At 37.5% G+C, this 12,089-nt stretch overlaps 2 protein-coding genes and 1 non-coding gene across 3 annotated transcripts; 1 reads left to right on the top strand and 2 right to left on the bottom strand.

Moving 5' to 3' along the window:
• Nucleotides 1-6,725: 6,725 nt before the first annotated feature.
• LOC105798318 (60S ribosomal protein L23) lies at nucleotides 6,726-8,284 on the bottom strand. The gene is made up of 4 exons (XM_012628352.2): nucleotides 8,134-8,284; nucleotides 7,755-8,039; nucleotides 7,440-7,481; nucleotides 6,726-6,957 (listed from the first exon to the last, which is right to left on the bottom strand). The coding sequence occupies exons 1-4, from the start codon at nucleotides 8,144-8,146 to the stop codon at nucleotides 6,875-6,877; spliced, it is 423 nt and encodes a 140-aa protein (XP_012483806.1). The 5' UTR covers nucleotides 8,147-8,284; the 3' UTR covers nucleotides 6,726-6,874.
• LOC128042762 (small nucleolar RNA snoR137) lies at nucleotides 7,567-7,709 on the bottom strand. The gene has a single exon (XR_008198274.1). It is a non-coding gene; the product is annotated as a small nucleolar RNA snoR137 (small nucleolar RNA).
• A 97-nt stretch (nucleotides 8,285-8,381) lies between the features above and the next one.
• LOC105798311 (uncharacterized) lies at nucleotides 8,382-10,278 on the top strand. The gene is made up of 3 exons (XM_012628339.2): nucleotides 8,382-9,213; nucleotides 9,326-9,575; nucleotides 9,988-10,278. Exons 1-3 carry the CDS (start codon nucleotides 8,432-8,434, stop codon nucleotides 10,174-10,176), a joined length of 1,221 nt encoding a protein of 406 aa, XP_012483793.1. The 5' UTR covers nucleotides 8,382-8,431; the 3' UTR covers nucleotides 10,177-10,278.
• Nucleotides 10,279-12,089: the final 1,811 nt, after the last annotated feature.

The raw sequence follows: 12,089 nt of genomic DNA, 5'->3' as shown, positions 1-12,089 counted from the left end.
CTGCTCCGAGAAGGCCTCACAAAACAAGCCTTTTATACGGTTCCTTACTCGACCGCAAGCAAACCCAGCTCTCATTTCTAGGTAGCATACCTCAAAACTCATTTCCCTTAAAAACGGGCTTTATTTTTTCTAATCAAAATCAACTATTACAAACATTAAATCAAAATATCCAAATACAACTAAAAATAAAAAAGTTGTATAGTTTTTTTCCTAATTATTGTATTCTTTGTTGATTGGAAATGGTCGCTTCCAGTTGCTTGGTTCAAATCATTCCCATAAGCTCGCTCACAGGGAGATCACTCAGAGTATAACCCTGAAAACAAAAGCGCATTGGTGAGAATCCAATGCCCCGAAAACCCAAAGGGTTCCTCCGCAAGGTTCGTCCACGGAGGGTGAGTCGGGCCTAAGATCGGCCGAAAGGCGTAGTCGATGGACAACGGTGAATATTCTGTACTACCCTTGTTGGTCCCGAGGGACGGAGGAGGCTAGGTTAGCGAAAGATGGTTATCGGTTCAAGGACGCAAGGTGCCCTGCTTTTCGAGGTAAGAAGGGTAGAGAAAATGCCCGAGCCAATGTTCGAGTACCAGCGCTACTGCTACTGAAGTAACCCATGCTATACTCCGTGAAAAGCTCAAACGACCTTCAACAAAAGGGTACCTGCATTCAAACCGAAACAGTGGGTAGGTAGAGAATACCTAGGGGCGAGACAACTCTCTCTAAGGAACTCGGCAAAATAGCCTCGTAACCCGGAGAAGGGTGCCTCCTCACAAAGGGGTCGTGATGACCTTTGATCAAAATAAGCATAAACTAAATGAGAGTTTGAAAGAATAAAAAATCTTTCGATTTATAAATAATATAACTCTTTCTTTGAATTTTTTTGAGTCCCGCCACGAGGTTTGAATATTAAGTATGAATCATAGTTCAAATACTTTGTGATCCATTTCATATATTCCGTGCTCCGGATACTAGAATGACTATCCGACGGATAAAACTATCTCGATCAAGATGATGAGACCCATTTTCGTACTATCAATAGGATCAATTATAACAAGTCACACACTCATATTAGAAATACGAAACAAATAAATTTCGCGGTCGAACTACCGAAATAGAATGGGGCTAAAAATCCGAGAACTAAAAGTTTCACTTTTGTATTGAAAAGCGAGGCTTCGTGATTCTTGTGAATCTAATTCATTGAAATTCCATCCAGTAAAACGGAAGAATTATAAATCTCCAAAATAATAGATAGGAGCCCAAACTATGTGATTGAATAAATCATCCTCTATCTGTTGCGGGTCGAGTACTCCTTCTCCTTCCCCTTCTTCAAACTCCGATTCGTATTTTCATAGAGATTTCTCGATCAACGATAGAACAAGATCCATTTTGCATCATATATAAGGATTCCCGGCTCGGACCGAAGAAGCAATGTCACTCGATCATTATCAAACTGACCGCAATCTTTTTCTGTCCGTGAGGATCCCACCAGAGCGCCTTCTACTTCTAATAGGCCATGAACTAGATCGAACCCGTATGAAGTTTTACCATGAGCAGATTGGATCCATTGGGCAAATATGGGTTCGATCAAGATTTGTTTCTCCGAGTCCCAAAAGCAAGCATGACATCATTATGCACATAAAGTCCCAAAGTATGGAATCCCGGAAAGAGGTCGCCCAACTTAAATGGGATATGATAGCTTCTTTATGGTCTAACATTCTTGCCAATACATTATCCTCATTCTGTTCCGGATTGTAATCTCTAATAAAAAATATAGCTCCGTGGGCAAAAGCTCCTGTCATGATGAATCCTGCGATGTATTGGTGATGGGTATATAACGCAGCTTGAATAGTAAAGTCTTGTGCTATGAACGCATAAGGTATTTCTACATACCCCCCACTATGCCCGATATTCTAAGAAAAGTCCCCTTTTACATAGAAGAGGTCGGATTAACATAGCGTTCATATCCTAAAGCAACAACCAATGCCTTCTTGTCATCTAGCTTTTCTTTTTTATCGGAGCGAAAGCTAAAGTAGTACTCTATAACCAATAGGGTGGAAGTATAGGCTTTTAGTGACGTCTTCCAAGTCTATTGAATTATAGTACTTTGTCTCCCAAGTACAATATACTAGTCCGGGCCAGACTAATATATTCATACTCTAGATGTTTCATTGGTCATTATATGAAATTAAATGCCCAGCAAAAAAGTAACTACCAGTGAGGGGGCTATTGGAGATAGCACCCGAGCGTAACTGCTGTATAGTAATAGGGTGCCCGAATGTATAGTTATAGGGTGCGCGAAGCCCACCTCTCGTATTTAAAAGAGGAGGGAGGTGGGTCCTTAGCGCCACCCAGATAGAGTGTGAAGAGGAAGAGTGAGGGGGCTATTGGCTATAGCACCCGAACATTAACTTCATAGCTCTATTTTAGTATCTTATAGAACTACTTAGAACTACTGAGTTTATTGTTTATTGTCCTTGTCCGGTAAGCCTCCCCGAGGGAGGTATGGAGGGGTAACGTACCTTCTTGCCTTGCGCTTGCGCAAGGGAAAAACCAATAAAAAAATTTAGAAATTTTTGATTTGAGTCTATAACGTATCATTTGTTGTATCCCGTATGGAGCCATCTTCTTCGCCCGACATGCGCTACAAGTATCCCTACTTGGTCGGCCACCGGTGGGACCGACGCGCGCCCAAGAAAGTGTGGTGGCGCTACACCGCTTCTGAGCAAGACCGCCTTCTCGCATCGAGAGTCTGTTCCTTTCCTCCTCCATTTCAGTTGGAGTTTTTTTCTATCTGATTTAAGGAATCCGGAACCGATCTCAAAGCTTTTTCAAGAGCGTCATGTCCCACTCGAATATCTTGAAGTGCCTAGAATCCCTTCGCTCGTTGGCGGCAATTCCTATAGTTGTAAACTATAGAACGTCAATTCTTTCTTCAGCTGCAACACTTTTTGCCATCCCACCTGATGAGAATTATCAAACAGATGGTTAGCAGAGCCACTTCCGGTCAAAAGAATGTTAGGCTGAAGAGACCTACTGGACAAGGATTGGGGTTACAGCCTCCAACCAAATTCCTGCGATGTGGAATTCTAAAGCTGGCGTGTGCGCCGTTCCGCACCCTACCCGGAAACTTGGCCACTCGGACTTATCTCTTGTTCTTGAGCTACGTGATTTATGGCCCATAAAACCATAATCCCTACTTCAATCTCTATCGAGATTCCGTAATCTGGGTCATGGGGACCACCGCCTTCTCGCGTCATCTACATATCCTATAATAGTCTAGTAGTGAGGAGAAGATATCGCACCTACATCTCCTATAATAGTTGTCACAAGAAGATCTCGTTAAACAACTTATAATGCCAACTTCCGTAAGGTGTTTAAGTGGTTCTCATGTAGCCTTTGATTCACGTAAGTAGATTGATCCGCCACGGACGGTTAACCCCGTGAGCGTTCTCTTAAGCTCTGAACTACAAGTAAGAATGCCAGAGGTTTCAGACTTAACTCTTGATACTCCGCTCTGAGATCACACTAACAGTGATTTCGGGGAGGAAATAATAAAGAAAAATTTATACAAAGCTAGATATGAATCATCCACACCCTCTTTTTTGGATTTCATTAATTGAATTTTGTTTGATTAAGACTAAGTTCGTAAAAACACCGCCTTCTTTAAAATATCATGAACATTCTTTGTGGGTTGAGCTCCTTTTTCAAGGAAATAGAGAATGGCGGGAACATTTAAATAGGTTTGATTATTTATCGGATCATAAAACCCACTTTTCAAGATCTCTTCCTCTCTTCGGATCGAACATCAATTGCAACGATTCGATAAACGGCTCATTGGGATAGATGTAGTTAAATAATACCCCCCTAGAAACGTATAAGAAGTTTTCTCCTCGTACGGCTCGAGAAAAAAATGATTAATTAAAAGTTATGTCTATGTATGGAATTAGAATGTATGAAAGCAATACTCTAACCGCTGAGTTAAGTAGGTCATTTATTATCATAAGGAATCATAAAGAGAAAGAAAAGGGACCTATTACATCGATGGATTATAAATCCAATATTACTTCTAAGCAATACCAATCAAACAGACCAAAAGGGTATGATTATGATGTTGGATCATGTAATATTCATCTTGACAAGAAATTATCTACATAATATGATAAAATATGTATCACAAACACAAGGGCTATAGCTCAGTTGGTAGAGCACCTCGTTTACACGTGCGCCAATGTTTTTCAGGGAAGTCTATCATGCAATCAAAAGAATTGATCTTTTTGAGAAATCGATGTCTTACTCCATTACTTTGAAGGAACAAAACAAGAGAACAATAGCCTGACAAATTCAATGCGTAATCTTAGCATTCAATTTGTATTCCTGAATAATCTCATTATTCAATTATTCAACCATTTCATTTTACCAAGTTCAATGTTAGCCAGATTAGTCAACATCTATATGTTTCGATGCAACAACAATATGTTATTTGTAACAAGTAGTTTTGTTGGTTGGTTAATTGGTCATATTTTATTGATGAAATGGGTTGGGTTGGTATTAGTCTGGATACAACAAAATAATTTAATTAGGTCTAATGTACTTATTCGATCTAATAAGTATCTTGTATCGAATTTATAAATTCTATGGCTCGAATCTTTAGTATTCATTATTTATTACTGTGTTTACTATTTAGGCGAATACCGTCACCCATTCTAACTAAGAAATGAAAGGAATTTCAAACGGAAGAAGTGGGGAAAGTGAGGAAGAAAGAAACATAGAAATAGAAACTATTTCGAAGGGGAGGGCTAACCGAAACAGGGGACCGAAGAAAATACTTCTTCTTACCTTTTTCGGAGGAAGAGGTGGATCCGAGCAAAATGAACAAGCAGAAAAGCTACGAGTGACTGGAAAGAAAAAAAAAAAAGGGCGAACTCCACTTTGTTTGTCTGATTCGCGATGAAGGGTCCCGTTGAATTCTTAATGATCATGATCATTATATTTTGGTCGTATAAATGACAACAAATGGATCACTTTTTCCGATGATTTTTTGAAAATGAACTCAATTTCAATTAATTGATTCATAGCATCGCTCTTCGATAGTATCTATCGATACTTTCAAGGTTAGAAGAAAAAGGAATCACTCAATTGGATGACACAATATATATTTAATATTTCTTTTTTTACGTCGACGGATATCAATCAAACCTTTTCTAGACTAGTCTAACCTTACTCGATTTATTTTAGTATTTCATCAAAGTTTGAATGAGGTATTCAACTCCGTGGATGAATCGAAAAGAAATCTTTATCGGCTCTACCTCCTATTTTTATGAAGAAAATGAATCTTTTATCGAAGGATCGAGAAAAAATGGGTCCGGATCTCCATGGAATGATTTGGAAGATCCAAAACCAAAAATAGTGGTATTTGCTAGCAACAACATAATGGAGGCGATCAATCAAGATAGATTGATCCAAATCGATTCAAATCCAATATAGCACCTATGGGTACATAAGAATGGATTGAATCGATTCATTAAAAGAATCGATCCGATCGCAACTTCGAATATGGAATTCAAAGGGATCAAATAGGAAATGATACTCGAATCATAGAACTATAATGAAATATACGATCAACCAACATTTATCGAATTTGAAAAAGACAATCGGAAATGATAACAAAATGCATAGGTTGTTAGAAGGAGTTCGAAAATGCATATACATATTGTATACCACTTCATTAGCTTATTTCCTTTATGAGGAAGAAAGAAAAGTAAAGAACCTGCAGATATTGGTAAAAATACAATTATTGTTAACCAAGGAAAATAATTCGTGGTAAAGACAAGATACACTTGGATTGAAAACCCGTGCTCAAAAGGTTTTTTGAGCACGGGTTTTTCAAGAAAAAATCAAATGGATTCAAAATGTATTCAACTAGGGTTTTCTGGACCGTATCAATAAGCTAGACCCATACTTCGAGTTGTTTCATGCCATAAATAAACTCGAACGCTCAAGAAATCCGTTGGACAAGCGGATTCACATCTCTTACAACCAACACAATCTTCTGTTCTTGGAGCGGAAGCAATTTTTAACAGCACAATCAAAACCTAAAAAGCATCAGGCGATTTTTATATTATATCACAAACTTTTATTGGGTGCCATTTTTTTAAAGAAACAAAAAATAATAATAACTACGTGATTAATTTTGATCTTCAATATTGATTTAAATGTATCAATTCATTATTTTATATATGGATGATATTAACAATTTATGAAAACTAAATAAAAAAATTTCAAATTTTAAAATTGTACAAATAAAAAATTCATAAAAACATTCAACATTAGATCATGTACAATATCAAGATTTATCCTAAAATATTATTCTCAGTAACATTCTGATCCAGGATGTTAATAAGGTTAGTGTTTCACAGTCGGCAACAATAGAACAAGATCAGCAGAATCATGCTGATGTGGTAACTGGTGTGATAAGCACATCAATTTGCATGTATTCAAGGTCTGGCTGTTTGGTAGATTCTATTGAATATTTCCCTGGGAATGTGAAGAAGCGGGTAATGTGTTATAACTAAAGCTCGATGATTGCTTCCTATAGGGTATCATGTAGTCACAATGGGTGAGTTCTTTTTACCATGGACTGCAACAAGATCAACGTGGCTAGATATCATTGAGAGGGATCAGTCGCCTCTGCTTATGCTAAAAAACATAAATAAAGCATGTACAGAAAATAATTAAAAATGAGTTTTTAGACAACTAGATATAAGAAAATAAGTTTACAGGTTCACTACCGTTTCGCCAAAACCTCTCAGAAACATGTTATAAGTAATAGAAAAATAACATTAAAACTACAATGTCAAACAAAAACCGTGAAAATCTTTCAAACAATAGCATTGGCAGCACTTGCAATTCTAGGCCACAGATCGGCACATTCCTTTCCAATGGGGCCAGTGATAGCAGATCCTGAAAACACCAAATCAATAAGCACCAGTAAGTTCCAAATACCCAATCCAACAAAGTACCACTTTCTGCCACTTAGCTACGGATCAATAGTGTAACAAGCCAACAAAAGACAACTGATTTTTCTTAACTATTGCACTAACCTATGTTTCTTCCAACCATCAATATTGGGCACATGCCTTTATCCATCACTCTCAACCAAACCCAGATGTAACATAATTTTTACTAAGGGCAGAAATTAGAATAGCCACAGGCGTGTTCGTTTCAGAATTATGGTATTACCAATAGCAAAATTCCAGGAATATTCACTTGATCTCAACTCTAACATGGCAAGAGCAATAGAACCATAGCAAACAGGAAAAGGAAACATTTAAAAAGCGATAAGAACAACATAAACATCTGAAGTTTAGATCCCCACAAGTACTCGTTGAAAACTTGCAATTTATAACTAGATATAATGAACACGATGAACTGAGTTGGTTTACCTTTCATTTCCCCTTTGGGGTTGACAATGACACCAGCATTATCTGTAAACAGATAATAAACTCAAATTACATTTTGAAAGGAAAGGCAATTAAATGATAGTAATATGTAATAAGTAATAACTAAATCAAATATACCAGCAGACAGGTAACACAATGCAATAGATAAACAACATCATGCTGTTTAAAACTGGCGAATTCCCATAATTCTATGCTTCTCATTAAGAGTAACCAACGATTAAAACCAGCTACCCAATTATCAAACGAAGCAACAAAGACGAAGAAATAAAAGGAAGAGACAAGAGGAAATGTTTGGACCTTCAAAGTACATGTAGACGCCATCCTTTCTACGCCAAGGCTTCCGCTGTCGGACGATGACAGCTGGCAACACCTTCTTCCTCAAATCTGGCTTTCCTTTCTTGACGGTAGCCATGACCATGTCGCCGACACAAGCCGATGGAAGCCTGTTGAGACGACCTTTGATTCCTTTCACTGAAATGATGTAGAGGTTCTTCGCTCCCGTGTTGTCTGCGCAGTTCACCGTCGCTGCCACCGGCAAACCCAGTGACATCCTGAACTTGTTCCCCGCACTACCTCCCCTTCCTGTTGCAAATGAAAAGAAAAATAACCGTCGAGACCAGCGAAGGTGTTGGTTGGAGAATCGGAAAGTGAGAGAAAATGAAGGAAAAATGTTTACCTCGCTTCGACATTCTTGAACGGCTCTGATCCGCTCCGCCGTTTGCATATGCCTGTTTTCTTGAGAAAGGGCTGCTGCTTCATTATATACGCTGGCCTAGGGCTTTACTTGAGATTTTTGGACTGTTTGGCTACACAGATTCAGGTTTTCACTTTCTTAAACCAAAACGCAGCGTTTTATTTAAAGGAGATCGAGCCAAGAATGATATCCTCTCCACCGTTCTTCCTCTAAAAAGATAATTGTAAATAAAAATAAAAATATTGAAAACGGTTGCAGAACTTAATAAAGAACCAAAGCAATGCATTGCATTTCGCTGCCCAGCTCTCACCTGCTGTTGCACTCTCCAGCCAAAACTACCTTAAAATTGGCATGCCACGTCAGCCCTAGAATGTTCTTCAACGACAGTGCTACTAATAACAACAGCGGTAGCACAAATGGTTTCAGTCTAATAAAAAACGTCTCCAAGCTGCTCTGGGGCGCATCCCTCCCTCCTGGAATTCTAATCTCAACCGTCCGTACAGCATGGACTTCCACGTGGCAGATCATGATGTCCCAACTGGCTCCCTCCGATCCCTCCGGCGCTTACACCAGGCCTTTCTCAAAATTCCGCCTCAACCCAACCGCCGCAACCACCAAACTTCACCTCTACGTGGGCCTCCCCTGTCCATGGGCCCACCGGACCCTAATCGTCCGTGCCCTCAAGGGCCTCGAAGAAGCCGTCCCCGTCTCCGTCGCAGGCCACGGCCTCGACGGCTCTTGGGAATTCAAAGATGTCCCCGACAAGGACAATGATATCCTGGTTCCTACCATGGATGGAGTAAATAGGTGCCGGAATTTGAAGGAAGTTTATAGGCTAAGAAAAGGCGGGTATGATGGGCGGGCCACGGTGCCAATGCTGTGGGATGTAGAGAAGAAAGAAGTAGTTTGCAATGAGAGCTATGATATTATTGAGTTCTTCAATTCGGGTCTAAACGAGTTGGCCCAGCACCCTGGTTTGGATCTCTCCCCTGTGGAGCTGAAAGAGGAGATTGAAGAGTGGAATGGGGTGATTTACCCCAATGTTAACAATGGAGTTTACAGGTAAAAAGAAATTTTGAAAACTTTGCTGATAAAATTACTTTTAACGTTTAAAACTTCTATGGTTGCATAAATTACCCCAGTTGGTTTGAGTATGATTTGGATGATGTTGTAGATGTGGATTTGCTCAAAGCCAAGAGGCATATGATGTTGCGGTGAGTGGTTTGTTTAGTACATTGGATAGGATCGATGATCATTTGGGTAGTTCACGCTACTTGTGTGGAGACAGATTGACTCTTGCGGATATTTGCTTGTTTACTACATTGATTAGGTTTGATCTTGTCTATAATGTTTTGTTCAAATGTACCAAGAAAAAGCTGCTCGAGTATACCAACCTTCACGCTTACATGCGCGATATTTATCAGGTACCGCATGGTTAAATGTTATGAATTGTTCAGATCATAGCTGTAAACAATTATATGCATATATGTCTAAATTCTAGAACCCACTGCACTTTAACCACTCCAACTAAGCTCAAGCCGCTAGTTAATGTGAAAGAATAAGGTGATTTTAGGTTGCTTGGCAGTTCAAAAAATCCTCAGCTATGAAATGTAGATCATTTTCATTTCTACTTCTGCTTTAGCTTAACTTGGCCTAGAAGACCTTGTTGTTTCTCCATATTTGGGCAGTGAATTTAGTTGGTAATGCTTGTATAGAGCATCTTGTATCACTCGCTATAAGTTTGTTTAGGGGCATCGATTAGGATTCTGTTTTTGTTAAGGTTTTCCGACTTAAAATCTACAGTATGTAGAACTGTAATGTTGTGCTTCTTATCAGATTCCGAAGGTAGCCACCACTTGCAATTTTCTGGAAATTATGGATGGGTATTACCGGATGCTTTTTCCATTAAACCCCGGCAGCATTCGACCAGTTATGCCCTCAGTGTGTGAGCACGAATTCCTCTCTAGACCCTCCAAGAGGGAATCAATGTCTTCTGTAGGTAAAAGAGTGCAACATGTTTTGTAAGTACCTCCTTAAGCCTAAACTCATGTACATCTGTTTAATTTTGGTTTATAATGTTAAATTGTTAAAATATATTATTTTATGAAATTATGTTAAATTCTGTCACTGTTCACTCCTTTCTTTTGCATTTTGAAAAGCAGATAATAAGGTATAAAAAATGAACTCCTTTACATGCAAAACTTATTTCTTTTCACATTCCAACTATATATATTGCCCTTTACCATTATTAATAGGAACCATAAACAATAAGAATAATAAGAATACAAAGAATAATAAGAATACAAAGACATGATACATAATACAAATGATGAATAAGACACTATGAATTGATGCTCTGATGTTATGGCTGCAGAATAATCTTAAAAAAGGTGAAAGACAAACTGGCAATAACCACAACATTGGAAGAATTTAAGAATAAACCAAAGATGCATCACTTTGATCAAACTGTTAAAAAATGTATTGTAGCATTGTTATCATCAAATCAACCTGACGATAAACTCTAATAAACTAAGAAACCACTTCCAAGAGATCTGCCGCATTAATGATGCACAAAAAGTTAAGTTATAGATTATCTTCCTGTTCATCATCTCGAATTCCAACCTTATATACACTATCACTGTGTTTTATCATGATAAGGCTCTCCAAGAATGATAAACCACTATAGAGCGAAACACTTTTGTAGACAAAAATCACAATATTGTGAATTGAACTTAAAAACAAAATAAAATTCAAATAATAATATTAAAGAAATGCAAATATACAAATAAAAATCACAATATATTTTTTATGAAATAAAGTGGACACATACATACATGTATATAGACCACCATTTCTAAGTCAGTCTAGTACATGGAATGCATAAGCAAATGATACGTACTTAAATATAAACACGTTTATATATTTTAAAATGCCTTAAGAAACACTAGAATTTATTCACACCCGCAGGATGAAAATATTTTTATAAAATAATTATATTTAAAATTGAATTAAAATTATATAGAATAATTTCTAATTAAATAATTATTAGTTAAGATTTTTACAATTTTGATTTATTTTATATCACTTAATGTTACTTTAAAAGAAAAACATAATTTGAAATATTTATTGAAAGAAATTATAATTGATGAAACTGTGGAGCCATAATGAGGAAAAACTGTACATAACTACTTGTGTTTATTCAAAAATTTTGAAATTGTTATTTAAAAGAAAACTTAATGCACACTTTTGGTACTAAAATATATTGTTTTTTCCATGGTTTTTAAAGTTTTATTTTTACTCACTTCAGTTTAGGATCAAATTTTATTTCATGGTGTTTACATGAGATTTCTCTTTCTTATTCTTAAGCAAGTCCTCAAGAGGGCTTAGTTGATCCATAATTTATGTTTCAATTTATGTTTCCTTTTCGCTTATTTCGAGAAATGTATCGATCAATTCCGATTCTTTCTTTTTCTATTGATTCTTTTCCGATCGAGATGTATGGATTCATGAATTTATGTGTCTATATCGATCTTGTTCGTGGATTAACGAAAATGTGCAAAAGCTCTATTTGCCTCTGCCATACTATGAGTATCTTCCTTTTTGCGTATGGCATCGCCACTCCCTTTGGCAGCATCCACTAATTCAGAACTTAATTTGAAAGTCATATTTTGACCCAGACGTTTTCGGGATGCCCCTAATAACCAATGAATAGCAAGTGTTTTTCCTTGTGTGGATCCTATTTCAATGGGAACTTGATGAATCGATCCGCCTATACGTCTTGCTTTTACTGCTATATCGAGAGTTACTCCACATGTAACACCCCCAACTCGTATCCCTCGCCAGAGCCGTGTTACGGAGCATTACCGGAGTTTACAGATCAAATAGATAGAAATTTTATCATTTCATATAACATAACATTCATGTCAGAAACCTATCAA

This window comes from Gossypium raimondii, chromosome 7, assembly GCF_025698545.1.
Source record: "Gossypium raimondii isolate GPD5lz chromosome 7, ASM2569854v1, whole genome shotgun sequence".
In the NCBI taxonomy this organism is placed as follows: domain Eukaryota; kingdom Viridiplantae; phylum Streptophyta; class Magnoliopsida; order Malvales; family Malvaceae; genus Gossypium; species Gossypium raimondii.
Note: the sequence above shows the minus strand (reverse complement) of the source record. Positions and strands in the feature narration are given on the sequence as shown.